Here is a 24,220-nt window from a genome sequence, read left to right on the forward strand (position 1 = left end):
ACCATCATCTGGTGTCCCCTCCTGCTAACAGCAGGCAGTGATGCTTTTACAAGGTACATCAAATCAGGCTACTCCTCTGCTTGGAACATCTTTGCATGGTGCGCTCCATTGTTGCCTTATCAGAAAGGCCTTTCATAACCAACCTTCAGCACCACCTCTAGACTACCTTCACACCCTGTTGCACTTTTTCCCCCTTATCTGACTCACTGAGTTCATAGTATAGGTGGGAGATACACAAGGAACAGCAACAACTTTGATGTCCTTATTGCTATTACTAGGGTTCCATGTGGAGAAAGTAAGTTTCAGTCTGGTAATATTTACATTATTTTTATGCATGTTTGTTATAGAATCTGTGACTCCACGTGTTGCCTTCTAAAAGGGTCACTTCCTCTCTTGTATAGTTATTTGTTTCTGGGGGGAAGTTTATTACACATTTCACTTATTTTTTATACTACATGGGAGACATTGGGCTTGTCTTAGTATCCCCATTTTACAAATGCAGCACGCTCAGGATTTGAACCCAGGTGTCCGCAAGCCTTTATTATACTATGAACCAGAGTTTGAAATAGAAAATATTTTTCATTAATGAATAATTCAAGTGACATAATTTTATCATTACTGGACTCATCCTTAAAGGTATATATATGTTTAGAAAAAAATTAAATTGAAAGAAACCACAAATGTAGTATTTATTTTCTGTTATACAGCTGAACTGGGCACACAGTGAAGCAAACTATAAAAATTCCAAGTAGTTATCTTTAAAGGAAATCCTCTGTTTACATATTAATTACTCTGGAAAGTTTCTGAACTCTGTTTAGTAGAAGATCACCTTTCTTGATAGTTTCTTGGTACTGCCAGTTCTTGCTATCAGGTCTATAAATAAATTCAAGAAAAAAGTGAATTATTTACTAGTCATGACAATAGCTGACCCACTTTTTAAAAAGAGGGCACTCAGGGATACTCTTTATTATGAGTAGTTTAACAGATGATACACAAGATTAGAATACCTGTTGGTTTCTACTATTTCATTCACTTTATCTATTTTGCAGTGTAGCCTCCCAGCAGCAATAAATCTGGAGAGTTCCCTGATTGAGGGGGGAAAAAGAAGAGCATTAGCCCTATAGAGAATTCTTAGAAAAATACAAACTGCACTAGATACATTATTCAGTTATCATTCATGGTAACATTTAGTTTCCCTTCAAGCCTCACTTGTTGACTATGTAGTAATTAAGAGCACTGCTGATGTACTGAAGGATTATCTCCAAAAAGCAGGTCATCTAACAAGAAATAGAATATAGGCATCAAAATAATGAAATCATGGCAAGACAATGAAATAAAACTAATCAACTGCAGTTTCCTTCAAATCAACCTTTAAGGAGCAGGTAACTCTCAGAACTTCAAAATGCTTCTGAGCATGGAGGGAAAAAAAAAAAACTTTCAAATAAAAAAATCATGACCCCAAACTGATCCTAGGATATAACATCACCAGAAAAGGGACTCTAAATCTTGATTTCCAAAAGTTAACTGTGTTTCTAAGTATGTCACATAATCCCAAAAAGCGCTTAAGAAAAAATAAATAAATTTGATTTCATAAAGAGAATTTCTACATGGCAAAAAAATTACCAAAACCAAGTCAAAAACTAAATGATAATGGGTAAAAGTATTTGCAATATAAATTAGAACTTCCAGGCTCATTAAAAGATGTAGACAAAATGATTGAAATAAAAAAATCAACTTAAAAGTACAGTGAAATGCCTGCCACCATATTGGGAAAGAACACAGTGTACTGGGTACTGTAGAAGGGGCAGAGGCAAACTCCATGTCTCACACATACACACATGCACTTTTGTGTAGATATAACATTTGATAAGGCATGTAGACTGTGTGCCTTCAATTTGTGGTTTAAAAGGAATGCTCATCATAAGGACTTACCACTGGGCAGTCAACAGTGGAAAGTTTACTAAGCCTTTTATAGTTCTGTCAAAAAAATCTGAAAAGAAACCAGTGATTTTTATTCGTAAAATGGGACCTCCTCAAAACTGAATACATCCATGCTTCAGAGGCCTTTATCAAGAGGGTGAAACTATTTGGAAACTGCATAGCCAATAAGGTTTTACTATCCAGGATACACAAATGACCAGAAAGCACATGAGAAGATGCTTAACATCACTAGTTATCAAAACCACAATGAGATGTAATTCCACAACAGTCTGGAGGTTCCTTAGGAAGCTAAGTATAGAACTGCCATTTGACCCACCAATCCTGCTACTAGGTATATATACCTGGAAGAACTGAAAGCAGACACTCAAAAAGATACTTGCACACTGATGGTCAAAGGGACATTATTCACAGTTGCCAAACGATGCAAACCACCCAGACGTCCGTCAACCAATGAACAAGATGTGGTATATACATATGATGGAATGTTATGCAGCTGTAAGGAGCAGAAGCATGTGTGACTACATGGGTGAACCTTGAAGATATAATGCTGAGTGAAATAAGTCAGACACAAAAGGACATACTGTGTGACCTCAAGGTGTTCATATCTAGAATACAGGCCACCAGAAGATAGAACAAAGGCAGAGACTGGGGAGCTGATGCTTCATTTGTGCAGAAGATGTCTTAAGGTTGATAAGAAATGGACAGAGATGATGGTAACATAGTGTAACTAACAGCAATGTGTGGGTGCAGTTGTGGTTTAAAGGGAAAGTTGAGGGTTATGTATGTCACTAGAAGGAAATTCAGAGGATGAAAACATGGGACTGTGTAACAGTGAACCCTTTTGAGGGTGAAAATGTTCTAGAATTGATTGTGGTGATGAATGCACAACTGTGAATTTATCTCAATAAAACCGCTTTGAAAAAAGCAGCAAGCATTGACTGTCCAGGAAATTTACAATATTATTCATAAGCATAAAAGAAAATGTTACACTATTGAAGGTGTTAAGCCAGAAGATACCCTAAACTAGGAAGAACGTTAACATGTTTATATGGTATTATTTGTATATGCTCAATTAAAAGTTAATTTTAATCGAGTTGCTACAATGTCCTTCCTGTCTTTCAAACTAACACTGAGTGGCTTCTAGGGACAATCTAGCACCATTTCTCAATTCCCTTAGGTTCAATTTTCCATGTACTTACTAGTTGTACCTCCAGACCTCCATTGCTAAACCCACTTGGAACTAGAATATCGAGTCTCGTCCATCTTATCTGAATCTATCAAAGGGGGTGAGTAATCTCTGAAGAACAATCTTCAAGATGACAGGCAGCAAGAGAAAGGGATGCACTGGGATTTGACTTAAAAGCAATCTCTGGCTTAAGAAGGCCACCTGCTGACCCTAGGACCTACCATCCAATTTTATAGCTTGGTTGCTGACATTCTTTCCATTCCTACTAGCACCAGACTATAGCTCAGGTCTTTAATTACACTTGCCTAAACCTTTAGAAGACATCCCTTGGTGTGGAAAGTAAAACATTCTGCTTTAGCTCAAACCTCTCTTTCCAGGCTTATCTCAATGGACTTCCTGCACATACCACCACATACTATACCCAGTTCACCTAGACTACTGGTTTCTCAGACACATTCCTAAATTTAAAAGCCCTTGCCCATCACTTCCTAGACAATTCCTAAATATACAATAACACCCAGTCTAAATGCCCACAAGAAGCCATTTGTGGACAAGTCAATTTCTAGGGCATATGCTCATTCTGTAATGTGTGTGTCAAGCATAATCTGTGCACAGCTTCCTTTACTGGTTAAAACTAAGTTCTGACAACTCATTCCCTGCTTTGGACCCAAACTACTTTTCTGTCATCTCAAGTGCCAACTCAATCAGACAAAGCATACATATCCCAAGATTAGAGCAGCCTCAGCAGCCCTTGATACTTCCTCAAGCCCTCATCACAGTACCTCATACACTGCAGATATGCAGCAACAATGAACTGAGTATTTACTGGCTCTACAGAACCTAAGAATTAGTCTTGATTATGAGAAAAATGCATCCCAAGTTTTAAACAAAAGACCTACAAACAAAATTGCAAAACCACAGCCTATGGGTATAGTTTTTACTCTTAAGCATGTCAACAGCAGTTCTAATTACTCAAAAAACTACCCCATTCCTTTCACCAACAGGAAGAAGAAAGGGAGGGGTAATATACAATTATTATTCAAATTTACTAAGTCATCCCATTTAAAAAGAGGGGGGGTTATACCTAAAAAGACAGTTTTGGGAGGAGGTGGAGGTATGGGGGAAATTTAAAACAAGGCCCTTTGAGGAAGCAACTGGAGCTCAATGGTACATCCTTTCCTCTAGAATTGGTTTCCTTCATGTTCTGAGACCAAACAATTCAAATACCACCTGCCCTGAATTCAAATAAAGAATACTGCAGTGTATTTAAATGGCACTTTCTGGTTCAATGCAGCTCCTCAACCATAATTTCACTTGAGTCTCACATTGCTCCAAAGTAGTAAAGGTTTTATCACTTCCACCTCAGGATTAAAAAACTGAGGAAAACACAGAACCTGACTGAGGTCAAACAGCTATTTAATGGAACAGTTGGAACAAGAATCCAGGGCACCTCCTGTTTCTCAACCTCTGCTCACCACAATAAGACACACACTCCACTGACTCGTAAACAACAGTCATCAAAATTACTATCACTACCTTTTTTTTCTTACAAAGGAATAGAATGGGAATTTCCGGTGATGGAAATGTTCCATGGCTTGATAGGGACATTTCACCGAATGTAAATTTTACCTCAAAACAGACTCATAAGCAAATATTGCTATGCATACTGAAGGGTCTAGAAATGAAATGTACTGCAGTCTGAAACTTACTTCACAATGCATTAAAGGAGAGATTTTCAACAGAGTATAAAAAAAAATGTTAAAAGATACATGAGAACTATTAATTCCTTAGATTTTTCTGCATGTTTCCAATTTTCATAACAAAATTTCCAAAACTGTCTTTTTAGGTATAACCCCCCCCCCTTTTTTAATGGGATGACTTAGTAAATTTGAATAATAATTGTATATTACCCTTCCCTTTCTTCTTCCTGTTGGTGAAAGGAATGGGGTAGTTTTTTGAGTAAATAGAACTGCTGTTGACATGCTTAAGAGTAAAAACTACACCCATAGGCTGTGGTTTTGCAATTTTGTTTGTAGGTCTTTTGTTTAAAACTTGGGATGCATTTTTCTCATAATCAAGAAAAAACAAAACGACTGAAAAGAAAGAATGGTCTTACTCCAAAGACACACAGCTTTATTTAAAATTACCATATAGCCCTCACTATCCTCTTTTCACCATGGACAACTGAAAACTACATCATCAACATTTAAAAGACCTAAGTTTGGGAATCACTGATCTAGATATTACATGGATATCACATATTCTGAATGTTTACTTATCTCCAAATCTACTCCTACCATCCTAATCTAAACCATCAAAGTGTCTGCTCCATGAGGTAATGAACAGCCCAACTGGTATCCCTGCTAACACACACCATGCGACCATGTCACTCCCATGCTTAAAATCCTGCAGCAGTTCCCAACCAGTTAGATTAAAAACTCAACCTCCATACCACAGCCTACAAAAAAACTCTACACAAACATGTTCCTATAATGCTCCAACCCCAACACACACATTCCCCACCACCCCACCCCACCATGCTACAGCTATGCTGGCCATCTTTCTGTTCCTGCAGCATCCAAGCTTTTCCTGCTTCAAAGCCTTTCTTTGCATTTACTATTTCTTTTTCTGCCTCTACACACCTTGATATGGCTGAATCCTCCAAATTTCAAGTCTCAGAGCAAATCTCACTTCTTCCAACATGCCGAAGCTAAAGTAATGTCCCATGGCACTAAACAACATGCTATTATCTCTGTAGACTTACTTCTTTCTGAAATCACCTTATTTACTTTTTTACTTGCCATATCTCCCCTTACAACTAGAATGAAAGTCCATGAACACAAGGATCTAAAACAATGTCACACAAACAGTAATAGACCAGTGAGTACAGCAAATCGCTTAACCGCTCTACCAGAGTTTCCTCTTCAGTCTACATAGGGGATGGATCATATGGAAGGCAGAGATAATAGAACAATTTTATAATATTTAGAGAAAAAAATCTTGTTTTTTTCCCTTAAAATAGAGGGAAGCAATGCAAACAAGAAGAAAATCTGTAAGTTGAAACATGACATAAAATGCAACTTTAAAAAATAAAGTGTTAATTTAAACTTACTGATCAATAAATTCCACGCCAACACCAAAGGCATCTGCCATATAGCCAAGAGTTAATGACCTATATGATTCCAGTAGCTGGCTGTACGCATGAATTCTCATTTCCCTTACATAGTATCGATAATGAGGAGCAAAAAGCCAGTCCTTTTTCATTTCTTGTTCCACAATGGCTGCAATGAATAAGATGACAAATTTTAAGAACCCTTCTTGCAGATAAAGAGATTAAAACTAAAGCAATTCTCAACACTTTCTAGGTTTTAATGTATTGGAATAGCTAGAAGTAAATACCTGAAACTATCAAATGCCAACTCAGTAGCCTTGACTCTTGAAGAGAACTGTATAACAACTTAGTTTACACGGGGTGAAATGTGATTGTGAAAACCTGGTGGATCGCACTCCCTTTATCCAGTGTATGGATGGATCAGTAGAAAAATGGGGACAAAAAACAAAATGAAAAACAGGGTGGGGGGGATGATGATTTGGGTGTTCTTTTTTACTTTTATTTTTTATTCTTATTCTGATTCTTTCCAGTGTAAGGAAAATGTTCAAAACTAGATTGGGGTGATGGATGCATAACTATATGATGGTACTATGAACAGTTGATTGTACACCATAGATGACTATGGTATGTGAATATATCTCAATAAAACCGAATTTTAAAAAAGGTAAATCAACAATGGGGGGAGGAGAGGGCTGGAATGTTTTGGATGTTCTTTTTTAATTTTTATTTTATCTTTTGGAGTAATGAAAATGTTCAAAGATTGAATGTGGTGATGAGTGCACACCTCTATGATGATACTGTGAACAACAGATTGTATACTTTGAAGGACTGTATGTTATGTGACTATATCTCAATAAAACTGCATTTAAAAAAAAAAACTAAAGAAATTCTCGTTGAGTCCAATCGATAGATTCCAAAAAGTAAAGGATTCTACGGACCCTCCCACATCATCCCATCAATGACGGAACCAGCAGCAGTGGTAAGGGAGAGGCCAGCATTGTGTACAGGCATATATAAGCAATTCTAACACAGAAACAGACAATACACAGCTGTGAAACCTGAGCAGGTTCAGTGACAAATGAAAGACACACACAAACCAGAAAGAAAATATCAGACATTTTCAAAAGTAATAAAAACTAAGAAGAAATGGAAAAACTGATAATTCTATTGTAAGAAATGTAAATACTCTATATTAGAAAGCACAATGTAAACAGTCTGAAGATAAATGATACCGTGACTATAAACAGCTCTTATAAGTCACTTAGGAAAAAGATGACTACAACATAAAATGTACAAGGGATATTAATAAGCAATTCACACAAGTACAAATTATTCCAGTGAATAACTACTACATAACACTGCTCTAAATAGGATTTGGCAGTAAAGAAGAACACAAGGTTTTCAAAGGGCAGAGAGATGAACAAATAGTTACACAAGATAACTTCAGAGAATGACAAGTTCTGTGAAGGAAATAAAAGTGACATCATAGAGCATGACTAGGAGGCCCTCAACTGGATTGGAGTGGAAAAGAAAGACCTAAGGAGTCAGCCAAGCAGAGAGCAGGAGGCACAGGAAAATGCAACTAATGCAAAGGCCCTGGAGACAAGAAGAGCCTGGCCAAAGCCCAGGGATAGAAAGGAAGACAGGGAGACGAAGACAGCTACTGAGACATGAAAGACGAGTGAGAAAGGAGTCAAAGATATACTTAGGAATTTGCCTTGAACAAGATGAAACTCTCTAGGTGAAAGAATTTTTTGGAAGGAGGAAGATTGAGGTTCAAAAATTATGCTTTGTCTGGGGTCACCTGGATTCACCTAATAACACATCGAAGTGTCGATATCAAGGAGGTTTTTAGGCATGGGTCCAGGGCTTAATGAAAAGTCTGGGCCTGGAGACATGAATTTGGGAATTATTACCATCCAGATGTATTTGATGACAGAAGGAAGACAAGTGCTATGACCCAGCCCTCAGTCACTGAGAGTTTCTTAAAAAAAGATAAGGAGGGGGGTCCAGAAAAAAACAAGAAGGATATGTTATTCTGGAACCAGGAAAATGAAGTTGTAGTTACAAGCAAAGGACAGTTAACTTCGAAGCAGATAAGGATGAGTAACGGAACCCATGACTTAGCAAATAGGAGATCAACGGCCGTGAAACATGAGATGATGCTCATTCTCACTAATAATAAAAGAAGTGAAGAAAACTTCAAGACTATTTTTGTCCTCTCCAGCTGGCTAACAGTATGGAGAGAAGAGGCACTCTCAAATGCTGTAAATTGAGAAAAGCTTAACAGTAAATGGCACAGTAATTCTGGAAGCCAATATGGCAACAGTGATCAAGTTTTACTAATGTACTTTCCTTTGTAAAATTCAATTTCTTAAATTTTTCCCTGAAAAAATAATAGTGGGCCAAAGATGCATTGTAAGAGCTCATTCAAAACAGGGTTGTTTATGAGAAAAATTAGAAGAAAAAAAAAACAACAACCGGATTTTCTATGAATAGTCGATAAATTATGGCACATCCAACATAGTGAAATATTACAGGATCCTTAAAAAGGATAATCAGAAGAAGCTCCAAGGAACTCCACTTTGATTCACACTCTAAGGCAGCTACTCTATATACTGACCGAATAACCAGTCATCTGTATACTGACATGAAAAGATATTCACATTATATAGTAAAGAGAAAAAAGCCATTTTAAAAAACAGCACGTAAAATACATCCGTAGACATATGTTTAAAGACGTTAAAAACTTGTATCTCTGGAATACAAGTGCTCCTGAAAGACACAATTGAAATTGATGGCACAGTTGCCTCTAGAGAAGGGACGTGACCGATCAGGGGTTTTCAGAAGGAAGTCTTTTTCTTCTTTTTAACCACAATCTATTTCTTACTGTTTGAAATTCTTTACATGGCATAGATAATTTTGCTTTCTGTTTGTTTTCTTGTTTTTGTTTTTTAAAGTGCCTGTAAAGGAATAAAAAGTTTGGACTGATAGATACTAACATTTTTAAATGATTATCTTTAGAACAATTTTGCATGTGAAACTGTGTGTATATATTTTCTTTGGGGTGGGAGGTAATAGTTTTTCCTTTCTCAGTTTATTTTTAATTTTTAAAAACAACCAGCTATTATTTAGAAAAGGATGATTATTTCCTTTTTTGATTAAAACATTTTAAAACACATTACTCAATGAATATTTAGAGAAGGAAACCATCTGTCTTTTGCATTTAAAATGGCCAGGAATGGTATCAATTTGGTTAAGATAAATAGTTTCATCCAAAAAAGTTAAAAGGTTGATAGTGGGGGTGGGGAGGGTAAGAGCAAGTTAATCCATTAACTATTCAAATCAGAGGTTTCCAGAAGCCTATTTTCATTACACTAGGATGGCATTTGTTCCCCCATTTTCTCCTTAAATGACTGATTTAGTTAACAGCAGAGACATTTACACAGAACACCCAATAATGTAGAGGGCCAAAACCCTCTCCAAAAAAAGAATGATCACTATTTGGAGATCCCCCTCATGCCCCTATTTTCATGAATACTATCTATTTAATCAAACACTTTCTGAAATTTGCAGCATAAAAAGAATATATCAATGTCAAGTTTTTAAGTTTAGGAAAAATAGTTGGGAAAGACTCCTGGGTAAACAGTTAATTCTATTATCTTAACAATGCATGGTCATCAGCTGGATACCAAATGGCCAGGAAGTAGTGGGAACAAGAGGGAAAAAAAAGGCAAATTTGTGTAGACAGGATCACTGTAAAGTAGCTTTGCAGGAAAACTACAAGTATTTTTAACAGATTACTTTCTTAACACACAGCCCTTGAAAATGATTTGCAAAACAGCACAAAAATTAAGCTATTATACAAATGACTACTCATTGTCAAATTCAAGGCTCTATCTCTACCCAATAACAGATTCAGGATTCACTCACATCTTTCCCCATAAAAACAGATTATCTGTCATCCTCCCTCTAAACAAAAAAAGTGCAAAAGGTAAGTGATACTGATCAAAAAACTGCAGATATGTGCACACTACATTTTCTAAGTATGTGAAAAATCATCTTAGGTTATCTGCATACAAAGGTGATCAAGAGTAAGATGAAGACTGATGATCAAAACGAGCAACTCTATCCTTACCTAATGACTGGAAGAAAAGTGAGTAACGACATTCATAGAGGGAAAACAGATACTGTCGAACTGTTGGAAGACTGTGTAACACTTCAAGAATCTCTGCTCCTTTAATGACCTTTGAATTAAAAAAAAATTATATATATACATATATCATGCACTGATTATTGTGCAAATTAGAAAAGCATGGGGTAATATTTAAATATGCATATTAAAGGTTCAGGCATTACCTTTTCCCTGAGATCTGGTCTTTCTAAGGCAATCATGCTGACATAAACAGTATAAGTCACAAAGGTTTTATAATCCATGAGTTCATAGGATGTGAACGTTGAAACGGTGTCAAGAAAGAGTTCAGCTGCCTGTTTGAAATCACGAATAGCCACGCAATAAAGACCTTGATACACTTTTAGGCGGTTTCTCCTGTCCCAATCTCCTCCTTCCTCTATTAAGCTATAAAATAAAAAACATCTGAGATCATAATCTGGAAACAGTGCTACTTTTTAAAAGTTTTATGTTATAGAGATTTCAAAGAGAAAACAATTTTTAATGACCTGGACTAAGTATTTAAAGTATTTTACTAACTAAATAAGCCATTTATTTTATCAAATCCATTAATTGTAAACCAAAAAAAAAAAAAAAACCCCAAAAGGCAAATTTCTTATCCATGTCTCATTTACAGCATCATAATTTAGAGGGAACATATGATCATTGCTTAAACGTACCTTTTGGCCTTTTCTGTATTTCGCGTGATGAGATCATTATCCATGTAAAATAAGCCAATCCTGAGGAGATAGAACACAATATCCAGTCGGTGGCCCAGGGCCACAGTTTTGTCATATGTCTTGCGAAAGGCTGTCAATGCTCCTTCCTATCAAGAGAAACCAAGACAACAAGTGAAGCAGGTTATAAAAGTTTCAAAACCTTAAGCTGTCTGGGGTTTTCTTCAAAAGGAGGGGAACAGGTAGGAGTAGAAATGAAACAAGATGTCCAAGAGTTAACAACTGCTGCAGCTGGGTAATAAATATACAAGGGTTCAATATACTATTTACACTCTTCTCTCTACTTGCGTAGAGAATAAGTATTAAAAACACATCAGATACGCTTAAGCATATTCTAAGAAACAATATTAAATACTCCTAATGTAGTCACACTGTTAAGTGTTATTCTTTGTTCTATTTATTCAGTGTTTTTCCCTTTATTAAAAGACACTACTTCAAAAATTACCTCTCTGTAAGTTACCAATCATATCACCTGAACTGTAATGGGATATTTATCTTAGTCACAAACTATTAGAAAATTATCACTTACTTACACATACAATTCTGTCTAAAAGTGTTGTGAAATAAAATATTTCTACCATTCTGGTTATAGACAAATCTTTAATAAAATCACTTGCTTATACTCGGTACTTTTTAAGTGTGTCTCTGGCTTTGTTTTATATAATTATTAGCTATGCCTGTGTTCATAAAAGGGACTATTAAGACAGCAACAAATGCAACCAGCACTCAAAACTTGATTTCTAAAAACTACCCCCTACCAAAATGAACCAGGGCTCCAAGGAGAAAGTGCATGATTCTAGTTTTGCAGAGGAAAAATAACAGGTGAGCCGGTGACATCTTGTATGAAAAATCAACGGCGACTAAGGAGATCATGCCAAAAGGACAAAGGAACTGTCTGGAAGAAGCTTTCACTAACAATTATGTTACAAACTGAGCACCATAAAGAATATACAAAATATATAAAACAAAAGAATAGTAGGGAAAACAAAAATTAAACACCTTCTTTTTAGAAGTCTGCTAACTACTTAGTAAATAAAAGATTAGAACATGCACATTTTACAATCTCCCCCAAAATATAGACTCAAGTTTGTCCTTGTTAAAACTCTTCAAGGCCTGAATCAAAAGACACAGGCTTCTCATTTGCATCTAACATGTTCATATATCATCTTTCAAACAAAACTAAGAGGGTGGGGCAAGATGGCAGCATAGAAAGGTGTGGAATTTAGATAGTCCTCTAGACCAACTACTAAATAGGAACAACTAGTAAATAATGTGGAACAACTTTTGGGGGACACCCATGACTGCTGACACATCATACACCAGTCAGACATGGGTGGAAGACTGAGATGGCAGCATAAAGTAAGTAAAAACTGCAGACAGGTGCCCCTACCCCCAGCATGGCAGGCCAAGCTGCAAAACTTGGCTCTGTGAAAAAGAAGCAAGTCCCTGTGGGGCACAGGGAGGGGTGACTGAGCCAAGCCTCAACTGCAGTTTTAACAAATTTGGACTACTGAATACAACATACAAGCACAGATAGGCCCTGAGCAAACAGGAATCTGTGGTTCTGGCAGAGAGGGGGCAGGACTGAAGGAAAAAAATACACACACACACACACACACACACACACATAACTAAATAAAAACAGAGGCTTTTGGAGACAGCTGAGCTCAGTACTGGAGAACAGCTGTGTCTCCAAAAAAGGGGAACAGAGAACTGGGTACAGACACAGATCAACTGGTGAAACTGAGGGGCTGGAAACTGGCTCTGAAAAGGGACTTTTGCACTTTTTCCATTTTTTTTTTTCTCTCATTCTAAGCAGCTCATTAGACAAAGCCTCAGCCATCTACAATTGGCAGTGCTGACCCAGGAAAGGCTGGAGTTAAGACAGTCAAAGGAAGAATTCAGGGGTAAAAGAGAACTCCCTCAGGGGTATGTCTTGGCCCTCCCTCAGGGAACTCAGACCCCAGGGCCTGGGGGAAAACAAACAGACAAATCACAAAGAACTTAAGTTTGGCTTCTGACACCCTCGGCCCCTGGCCAGTACTGGGTCCACGGTGAATTAAAGGGACTGCACCTCTTTATGCTGGTGGGTAGCTGCAGGCTGACAAGCACCACCTGCTGGGCAGGACAGGAAGAGCACCGAGTCTACAGGCTCATGGGAAAGTCTGACAACTTGCTGCTCAGCGACACTTGATACTGATTACAGCTTCCTCCTGATACCTGGGCCCATCTGGTCTGGGAGAATCTGACTGGGGTGACTGAGGAAACCAGATGCCTAGACAACAAAAGATTTTGAGTCACCTTAAGAAAAACAAAGATATGGCCCAGTCAAAGGAATAAACGTACACCTCAACTGAAATACAGGAATTGAAACAACTAATTATTAATCAAACAAATCTCCTAAATCAAATCAACAAGTTAAGGAAATATATGACAAAAGAAATGAATGCTATAAAGACGACATTGGGCGAACATAAGGAAGAAATGGAAGTGTGAAAAAACAATTGGCAGAACTTATGGGAATGAAAGGTACAACGCAAGATAAAAAACACAATAGAGACATACAACAGCAGATTTGAAGAGGCAGAGAAAAGATTCATGAAATAGAGACCAGGACATATGAAATCCTATATACAAAAGAGAAGGTAGGGAAAAGAATGAAAAAATAGCAGCGTCTTATGGAACTGCATGACAACATGAAGCACATGAATTTATGTGTCATAGATGTCCCAGCAGGAGAAGAGAAGGGAAAAGAGGCAAAAACAATAATAGAGAAAATAATCACTGAAAATTTCCTATTGCTTATGAAAGACTTAAAATTACACATCCAAAAAGCGCAGCGCACCCCAACATAATAGATTATGTTGATAGATCTACACCAAGACACTTAATAAGATTATCAAATGTCAAAGACAGAGAATTCTAAAAGCACCAGGAGAAAAGCGATCCATTACACACAAGGGAAGATCGATAAAGACTATGTGCACATTTCTCAGTTGAAACCATGGAGGCAAGAAGGCAGTGTATGATATACTGAAGGTACCGAAGGAGAGGAACTACCAAATGAAAATTCTATATCCGGCAAAGCTGTTCTTCAAAAATGATGGAGAGTTTAAAATATTCTGACTAACACAGAGAGTTTCTAAACAAGATACCTGCTCTACTGGAAATACTAAAGGGAGCACTACAGACATACAGGAAAAGTCAGAAGAGAGAAGTCTGGAGCACAATATTGAATGACGGTAACACAATCATTTAAGCACACTGAACAAAGACGACTGTGAGTACAGATGATGGAGGAAGGTTAGGGGTAGGTAGGATAACGGGGAAGGACAAGATAAAGACTGAAACTGTACAATTTAGTGAAACTAGAGTGCACAATAATTGTGTTACATGTACAAATATGTTTTTACATGAGGGAGAACAAATGAATATCAATACTGCAAAGTGTTAAAAAAGGAGTAGCATTGGAGAAAAAAAATACAGTCAATGCACACTAGGATTTATAGTTAACGGTAACGTGGTAATATGCTTCCACTAATTTTAACAAAGGTAATATACCAAAGCTAAATGTCTATAAGAGTGGGATATAAGGAAGGGCTATGGGGATTCTTGGTGTTGGTGGTGTCTGACTTTTTAGTGGTATTTTAATTTTATTTTTTCTTTTGTGGCTCTTCTTTTTTCTGTTTACTTTTTTTTTGCCTCTTCCTCTTTCTTTGTGGAAGAAACGAAAATATCTTTATGTGTATATAGTGTTAGTGAATGCATAACTATATGCTTATACAGGGAACCACTGATTGTTTACTTAGAATAGAATGTATGGTGTGTGAATAAAACCATCTAAAAAACAGAGGGACACAAGGGCTGGAGAAAATGTGGAGAAAGGGATGTACCTAATCATTGCTGGTGGAGAAGTAGAATGGTGTAGCCCATCTGGAGGGCAGTGCAGTGGTTCTACAGGAAGCTAAGCATGGGGCTGCCTTATGGTCCTGCAACTTGGTTACTGGGTATATACTTGGAAGAACTGAAAAGAAGGACTTGAAAGAACATTTGCACAGTGAGGTTTATGGTGTCAGTACTCATGATCTGCAGTGGATGGAGGTGACCTAAGGATACATCAACTGATTAATGGAATGGCAATCTGGTAATGGAATACTGAACTGCTACAAGAAGTGAAGGTGTGAGGTGAACAGACACTGAGGACAGGATGTTGAGCAAAACCAAAAATGAAAAGACAAATATTATAATGCCTCACTAATATGGACTAACTATAATGTACAAACACTGACAATTGAGTCTGAGAGCACAGGGTGTCAGGCGAAGGCTTATTGTAAAGGTTCCTAGATTATAAGCTCCTACAGCAGTTATATCTACCCCTGAGCTGTAATGGTTATTTATAAACTCTGAGATAATGAGCTGTTTGTGTATAACCTGGTCAGTGGTCCCTGGAACTTTGGATATCTGTGTGACACATGAGACTCAGGGCCAGAGTCTGGCAACTGTGAATGTCAGTATTACTCCATACAGCAAATGCTAAAGAGTCTGAAACAAGAGATCAGACTTCAATTAGAGATATGAATGAAATGGACTTAGTTAGGACCAAGGTAAATAAGACCGAAGGGTAAAGGATGATATTGACGATGTTTTTGTAGCATCAGCTTCTGTGTGGGACCAAAGGAAGAGTTGTTTATTTAGGTGCAAGATCTATATTTTTGGTTACACATTATATAATTTGACTTGTATGGTCAGTTTATTCAAACAGCATAATCATATGGAGCAATGATTGGGAAGTGAGGTCTGCTTGGTTTGTGCAGGTTACTGTGAAGCCCCAATACATCCCAGAACAATTCTGGCAGAGGATGAAGATGGATTTGCAAAGTCCCCTTGAGAGACTGTGGAAAGAGGAGGAAATATTAAATTTCCCCACCTGGGGAATTAATTATATTCTCACAAGCATTGGGGGTTACCAAATTAGAAGGCCGAGCCCTCAACCTTGGGGCTTGCCCTTAGGAAGTTTGTTACCACAAGGGAGAGGATAAGCCTACTTAAAATAGTGCCTAAGAGTCACCTCCAGAGAACCTCTTTTGTTGCTCAGATGTGGCCTCTCTCTCTAAGCCAACTCTGCAGGTAAACCCACTGCTCTCCCCCCTACGTGGGATGTGACTCCCAGGAGGGTGGAACTCCCTGGCAATGTGGGATATGACTCACGGTGATGAGCTTGGGCCTGGCATTGCAGGATTGAGAAAACCTTCTTGGACCAAAAGGGGGAAGAGAAAGGAAACAAAACAGTTTCAGTGGCTGAGAGATCTCAAATAGAATCGAGAGGTCATTCTGGAGGTTATTCTTATGCATTATATAGATATTCCTTTTTAGTTTTTAGTGTATTGAATAGCTAGAAGGAAATACCTGAAACTGCTGAACTGCAAGCCTTGATTCTTGAAGACGATTGTATAACTATGTACCCTGCACTGTGACTGTGTGATTATGAAAACTTTGTGGCTCCCACTCCCTTTATACAGTGTATGAATAGATGAATAGAAAAATGAGGACAAAAGTAAATGAATAATAGGGAGGGATGTTGGGGATGGGATGTTTTGGGTGTTCTTTTCCACTTTCACTTTTATTCTTATTCTTTTCTGTGTATGCTAATGAAAATGTTCAAAAATTGAATGTGGTGATGAATGTACAACTATATAATGGTGCTGTGAACAGTTGATTGTATACCAGGGATGACTGTATGGTATATGAATACATCTCAATAAAATTGAATTTAAAAAAAACAAAAAAACCCAAGACAAATACTGTATGGTCTCACTAATATAAACCAAGTATAATGAGCAAACTCTGAGAGTTAAATTAGAGAGCACAGGTTATCAGGATATAGAAAGAGGGCACAGATTGGGCAATCAATGCTTAAGGAGTATAGGCTATTCAATAAGGCTAATTATAGTGGTTCGGAAATGGACAGCACAGTACTGTATAAAGGTAGCACAATACTTTAAGTGTAAATAACAAAGCTAAGTGTGAATACGGTTGAAAAAGGCAAGCTAGAGTTGTGTATGTCACCAGAACATAAGCTAGATGATAAAAACTGGGACTATATAACTTAGCGAAACCTAGAGTGGACAATGATGGTGGTTAATTGTACAAATATAAGAAAGTTTTTACATGAATGGGAACAAACATATGTCACTATTACAAGATGTTAAAACTGGCATGGTATGGAAAAAATACAATTAATGTAAACTAAACTCAAGAGTTAAATACAATTAATGTAAATTAAACTCTAGAGTTAACGGTAACACTGTAATAATCTTTATTAATTGTAACAAAGACAGTATACCAAAGCTAAATATAATAAGAGGGTGATATAAAGAGGAGTATGGATTTTTTTTTTCCCTTCTTTCTTTTAGGAAGAAATGGGAATGTCTTCATATAGACTGCAGTGGTGAATCCCTAATTATGTGATTATACCAGGAGCCGTCGATTGTACACTCAGGATGGACAGTACAGTGTGTGAATAAAACTGCTTAAAAAAATAAAAAAAAAAACTACAAGTACTAGAGGAGATACGGAGAAAGAGTTATAACCGTTCAGTGTTGGCAGGGAAATAGAATTGTGCAGCCCTTCTGGAGGGCAGTGTGGTGGTTCCTCCAGAAGCTAAGTACAGAATTGCCATATAATCTAGCAATCCCGTTATTATTAGGTTGTACTTGAAACAACTGAAGGCATGGACACAAATCAGACATTTCCACACCGATGTATATGGTGGCATTATTTATGATTGCCAATGGATGTAGGTGGCCCTAGGGTCCAGCAACTGATAAGCAGAAGGGCAAACTATGGTGTACACGTATGACGGAATATTGCACAGATGCAGAAAAGAATGAACTCGTGAGGCATGCAACGATGTAAATGAACCCTGAGAAATTATTCTGAATGAAATAAGCCAGAAACAAAAGGACAGAAAGGATACGGTCTCACAAATATGAACTAACTATAATGAGCAAACTCTGAGAGTTAAAGTCAAAAGCACAGGTTATCAGGAGACAGAAAGAGGGCAGAGCTTTGGGCAATCAATGTTTACAGAGTACAGAATGTTCAATAAGGTTGACTGTAAAAGTTCAGAAATGGATAGCACAATACTGTGTGAGGGTGGCACATACTGTAATTCTGGTTAACAAAACTGAGTATGAATATGGTTGAAAAGGAAGGCCAGTGTCATGTATGTCACCAGAAGAAAAGGTGGAGGATAAAAACTGGGATTGTATAACTTAGCAAAATCTAGAGTGGACAGTGATGGTGGAATATTGTATAAATATAAGGAAGCCCTTACATGAACTAGAGCAAACGTAGTTCATCATTAAAAAGTGTTAACAATAGGGTGGCATATGAGAAAAAAATACAATTAATGTAAACTAAGGTCTACAGTAAAAAGTAGCATTGTAATATTTTGGCGTTAATAGTAACAAAGGCACTATACCAAAGCTAAATGTCAATAACAGTGGGTTATAATGGATATGGGCTTTTTTCCTTCGGAAGAAATGAGAATACTCTCCCATCAACTGTGGTGGTGAACAGAAAATTGTGATTACAATAAGAGCCACTGATTGTACACTTAGGATTGATTACGTGGTGTGTGAATAAAACTGTTAAAAAAATAATAATGGGGATAAGGAGGATGGCATGTTTTGGGTTTTCTTTTTTATTTCTTATTTTGGAGTGATGAAAATGTTCTAAAATTGATTGTGGGGATGAATGGACAACTATGTGATGATACTGAGTGAGCCAATAATTGTACAATTTGGATGGAATATAAGGTGTGTGAACGTATCTCAAAATCACATTAAAAAAAAAAAAAAAATTCTCAGAAGATGGCAGAGAAGGAAGCTCCAGGAATCAGCCCCTTCACCAAAACAACTATTGAAGTGGCCCAAACTGTCTGAATCAACCACTGTAAAACTCCAGCGCCTAGGGGAACACTGTGCAACATCCAGGGAGGAGTGGGAGAAACAGACTGGTAAACTGCAATCAAGACCAGCAGCAGCCACCACTCCCTTTCTTCAAGCCTCACCGCAGAGAGCACTAGTCCTCCATACTTTGGGGATGTGTAATCTAATCCCAAATTATACCTTTGATCTGCTACTTCAAATGGCTGGGGACTGTTCTGAGGGCAGCCGTTGTGCCAACCGCTCTGGGGAAAAGGCAGCAGAGGAATCTTGAGACAGTAACCTTCCCCAAAACTATGGAATACAGTTAAAGGGCTACATTAAATAGGCAAGTGCTGAATCAAGAAAATGCTGCTTCAAAAACCAAAGATGATGACCCTGGTGCCCTTGCTCCCTCCACAACACAGGATGGAGCCAACTTGCACTCTGATTGTGGGTCCCGGGCCCTGTTCCAAAGGGAGCAGAATGGCCCCGTGTGCACACTGGGGTGCATGTATGTCAGTGCCAGTCTAACCAGTGGAAGTCTCAGAGACTAGCCAGGAAAAGGGTGACTCCTATAGTTTGTCCCAAGGGCAGAGTTGTTTGCAGAGAACTGAGTGAGAAAAACAATTAAGGTGAAATAGCCAAACGACTTCCTGCACATTAACTCACTCTAAAGAAACCCAAAGAGGAGGAGGAGATCTGTTCCAAAAGGAGTAGAGGAGGCTTTCATTCGAACTCCTGTGGACCGTAAATGGGGAATTCCTAGGGCCTCCAGCAAACAAAGGCCCAGAAAAAGGAGATTCCACAGCCCTGGCTCAGGAAAGAGAGATAGGACCCTGCATTTCCCATTTGCTTCAGGTTGATCTGCTTGACAGGAGGGCTAAGCTCTGAAGGAGACTATCAGCCAAGGCAGAGCCAATATGCAAAGAGAATGAAAAATGCTTTTTGCCTTGATTTGTTTAGATTAGCTCCTAGCATTCGCTCGCGGTCATATCAGTTGCTGAATACAAATTTAAGGGACAGCCCAGGCACTAAATCCCAGACGTAACACTTCAAAATATTAACAGGTACAGTGAGCAACAGATTACAACAACAAAAAACAGGAAATGATGACATGTACGGTGCACAATAGGTTACAACAACAACAAAAAACAGGTAATGACCTATCAAAGGAACAAGATAAAAATCCAGAAACTACCAATGAAGGGGACAAGACTTTGTACTTACCAGGTAGAGACTTTAAAATAATGATCCTCAGTATGCTCAAGGAAATAAAGAAAATCATGGAGAAAGAACTACAGGATACAAGAAAAACAATGAAAATATGAGAAATTCTCCAGAGAAATATTAGAGTTGAAAAAAACAGTAATTGAAATGAAAAGTTCACTAGACTGTTTTAACAGCAGACTCAAGGTGGCAGAATAAAGATTCAGTGAACTCAAAAACAAGACAATCAAAACAATTCAGGCTGAGGAACAGAATGATAAAAGAATAAAAAAGAATGAACAGAGAGCCTAAGAGACCTGTGGGACACTATCAAGCTTACCAATATACACACTATGAGAATCCCAGAAGGAGAACAGAGAGAAATGGGCAAAATGAATATTTTAAAAAAAAACAATAACAAAAAAACTCTCCAAATATAACAGAAGACAAGAACATGCACATCCAAGAAGCCAAACAAACTCCAATAACGATAAATTCAAAAGGAACCATGCTTAAACACCTAGTAATCAAAGTGTCCAATGACAAGAACTAGGAGAGTTCTGAAAGTTGCATGAGAAAAGGAACGAGTTGTGGAGTTGTGTATAAGAGAATCCTAATAAGTGCAGATTTCTAATCAAACTATGGATGCAAGAAAGCAATGGTACAAAATACTAAAAATGCTGACAGAAAACAATTGTCAACAAAGAATGTTATTTCTGGCAAGACTTTCTTTCAAACATGAATGAGAGACTAATACATTCCCAGATAAAAAAAAGCTGAGGGAATCACTAGACCTGCCCTACAAGCAATGGAAAGGAAGATCCTCAGACTGCAAGGTAAGGACAATAGACACTGAATCAAAGCAAAGTGAAAACATAAAGACGTCTGGTAAAGGTGACCACATGGGTAATTACATATGCCAGTACTACTGTACTGTTTGTTGTATAACTCCACTTTTTGCCTCATACAAGTGCTAAAATGCACATGCATAAAGTTTGAGAAACTGACGGTTTTGAACATATAATGTACAAAGAGATATTTTTTAACAAGTACAAAAAAGGTGGGGGAACAGAGGGATATATGAACCAGTGCATGTGTCGTTTTTTGAAGACAAGTTAGTATCAATTTAAATAAAATTATTATATATTTAGGATGTTAAATTTGAACCTCATAGTAACCCCGAAGAAAATACAAGAAAAATACATTCAGAAAGAAATGAAAATGGTCTCAGGACTGGGAACACTCCTACCCAGCGCTGGCGACACAGCCCAGAGCTGCGCCAAACAATCCAGCACGACGGGAAGTGTTTCCAGGAACATGCGCATATGCCACAGTATCTGGCTTAGTAGAGTCTTTCGTGCACCTGCAGCTAACTGTCCCAGAGCTAGGAAGGCGGAGCTGTGTGAAAAGGGGGAAATTAACACGCCCCAAACAGCCATCCTTTCAGCAGGCTGGGAACGCCCCTACACAGCCCAGAGGCCCACAACTTCCCCTTGGGGGACAGCGTGCTCTTGTGATGTAGCACAGTCTTCCCTCAGCAGAGGCCCTAGGAGGGCATGGCTTGGAAGAGGGACCACTTGGAAGTCCCAGGGACCATATACCTATACCAAGGACTTGTGGGTCAGCAGCAGAGACAAACCGTGGGGGGACTGAACTGAAGGTTTAGACTCGTGCAATAGTTTTAAATCTCCAGGAACACCCGGGAGGTTTGATTATTAAAGCCCCCTCCCTCACACACCCCACACTGAGGGCGGGCAGCACCAACTACACACACAAACTTGGTGCACCAATTGGACCCCCACAAGATTCAGACACCCACTCACCACAAAGACAAAGATGGGGAGAACTGCCTTGAGGGGAATAGGTGGCTCGTGGATGCCACATGCTGCTTAGTTATAGAAAGTGTATGCCACCAAGCTGAAGATCTCACAAATTAGAGATAAGTGTTTGAATAAGCCTACATATTCTAAAAGAACCCTCTCAAGTTAACCAAATGCCAAGAGACCAAATACAACAGAAAATTTTAAAGCATATGAAGAAACCAAACGATATGGATATCCCAAACCTAAACACCCAAATCAAAAGATCAGAGGAGACACAGTCCTTGGAGCAATTAATCAAAGAACTAAAGACAAACAGCAAGAGCATGGCACAGGATATGAAGGACATGAAGAAGACCCTACAAGAGCAGAAAGAAGAAATTGCAAGAGTAAATAAAAAAAATAGATGACCTTATGGAAACAAAAGGAACTGTCGACCAAATTAAAGAGATTCTGGATACTCACAGTACCAGACTAGAGGAAGCCAAACAGCAAATCAGCAACCTCGAAGAAGACCAAGCGTAAAATGAAAGAACAAAAGTAAGAATGGGGATAAAAATCAAAAAAATCAAAATGGACCTCAGGGATATGATACATAATATAAACATCCAAATATGACAGTCATTGGTGTTCCAGAAGGGGAAGCGAAAGGTAAAGGTCTAAGAAGACTATTCAAAGAAATTCTTGGGGAAAACTTCCCAAACCTTCTAAACAACATAAATACACACATCATAAATACCCAGCAAACTCCAAAGAGAATAAATCCAAATAAACCCACTCCAAGACATATTCTGATCAGACTGTCAAATACTGAAGAGAAGGACCAAGCTCTGAAAGCAGCAAGAGAAAAGCAATTCACCACAAAGGAAACAGCATAAAACTAAGTAGTGACTACTCAGCAGCCACCATGGAGGCGAAAAGGTAGTGGCACGACATATTTAAAATTCTGAGTGAGAAAAATTTCCAACCAAGAATTCTTTATCCAGCAAAGCTGTCCTTCAAATTTGAGAGAGAACTTAAATTTTTCAAACAAATGCTGAGAGAATTTGCTAACAAGAGACCTGCCCTACTTGAGATACTAAAGGGATCCCTACTGACAGAGAAACAAAGAAAGGAGAGAGATGGAGAAAGGTTCAGTACTGAAGAGATTCAGTATGGGTACGTTAAAGGACATTAAGAGAGAGAGAGGAAAAATATATCTGACAAACATAAACCAAAGGATAGGATGGCTGATTCAAGAAATGCCTTCACAGTAATAACTGAATAACTGAATGTAAATGGATTAAACTCCCTAATTAAAAGACGCAGATTGGCAGAATGGATTTAGAAATATGAACCATCAGTATGTCACATACAAAAGACTCATCTTAAACACAGTAACAAAAAGAAATTGAAAGTGAAAGGATGGAAAAAAATATTTCATGCAAGCTACAGCCAAAAGAAAGCAGGAGTAGCAATATTAATCTCAGATAAAAGAGACTTTAAATGCAAGGATATTATGAGAGACAAAGGCGGCCAGTACATACTAATAAAAGGGGCAATCCAACAAGAAAAACCAATCATAAATGTTTATGTACCCAGTCAAGGTGCCACAAAATACATGAGACAAACACTGGCAAAACTAAAGGAAGCAACTGATGTTTCCACAATAATTGTGGGAGACTTCAACACATCACTCTCTCCTATAGATACATCAAACAAACAGAAGACCAATAACGAAATTGAAAACCTAAACAATCTGATAAATGTTTGATTTAACAGACATATATAGAACATGACATCCCAAATCACCAGGATACACATTCTTCTCTAGTGCTCATGGAACTTTCTCCACAATAGATCATATGCTGGGACATAAAACAAGCCTCACTAAATGTTAAAAAATTGAAATTATTCAAAGTACATTCTCTGACCACAATGGAATACAATTAGAAGTCAATAACCATCAGAGACTTAGAAAATTCACCAATAACTGGAGGTTAAACTACATACTCTTAAATAATCAGTGGATTAAAGAACAGCAAGACAAATTGCTATAAATATACAGAGACAAATGAAAATGAGAACACAACATAACAAAACCTATGGGATGCAGCAAAAGCAGTACTGAGGGGGA

General features: G+C 37.9%; 1 protein-coding gene across 1 annotated transcript in view; it reads right to left on the bottom strand.

The window, feature by feature from the left end:
- Window positions 1-659: 659 nt before the first annotated feature.
- Window positions 660-24,220, bottom strand: part of PSMD6 (proteasome 26S subunit, non-ATPase 6) — a 45,976-nt gene continuing 22,415 nt past the window's right edge. The window contains exons 3-8 of the mRNA XM_037799717.1: window positions 11,091-11,236; window positions 10,599-10,818; window positions 10,378-10,486; window positions 6,240-6,408; window positions 1,008-1,085; window positions 660-873 (exon numbers count right to left, since the gene is read on the bottom strand). Coding sequence (XP_037655645.1) covers window positions 777-873; window positions 1,008-1,085; window positions 6,240-6,408; window positions 10,378-10,486; window positions 10,599-10,818; window positions 11,091-11,236 — 819 coding nt within the window. The 3' untranslated portion in view covers window positions 660-776. The remainder of the gene's footprint in view (window positions 874-1,007; window positions 1,086-6,239; window positions 6,409-10,377; window positions 10,487-10,598; window positions 10,819-11,090; window positions 11,237-24,220) is intronic.

Source organism: Choloepus didactylus, chromosome 1 (assembly GCF_015220235.1).
Source record: "Choloepus didactylus isolate mChoDid1 chromosome 1, mChoDid1.pri, whole genome shotgun sequence".
Taxonomy (NCBI): domain Eukaryota; kingdom Metazoa; phylum Chordata; class Mammalia; order Pilosa; family Megalonychidae; genus Choloepus; species Choloepus didactylus.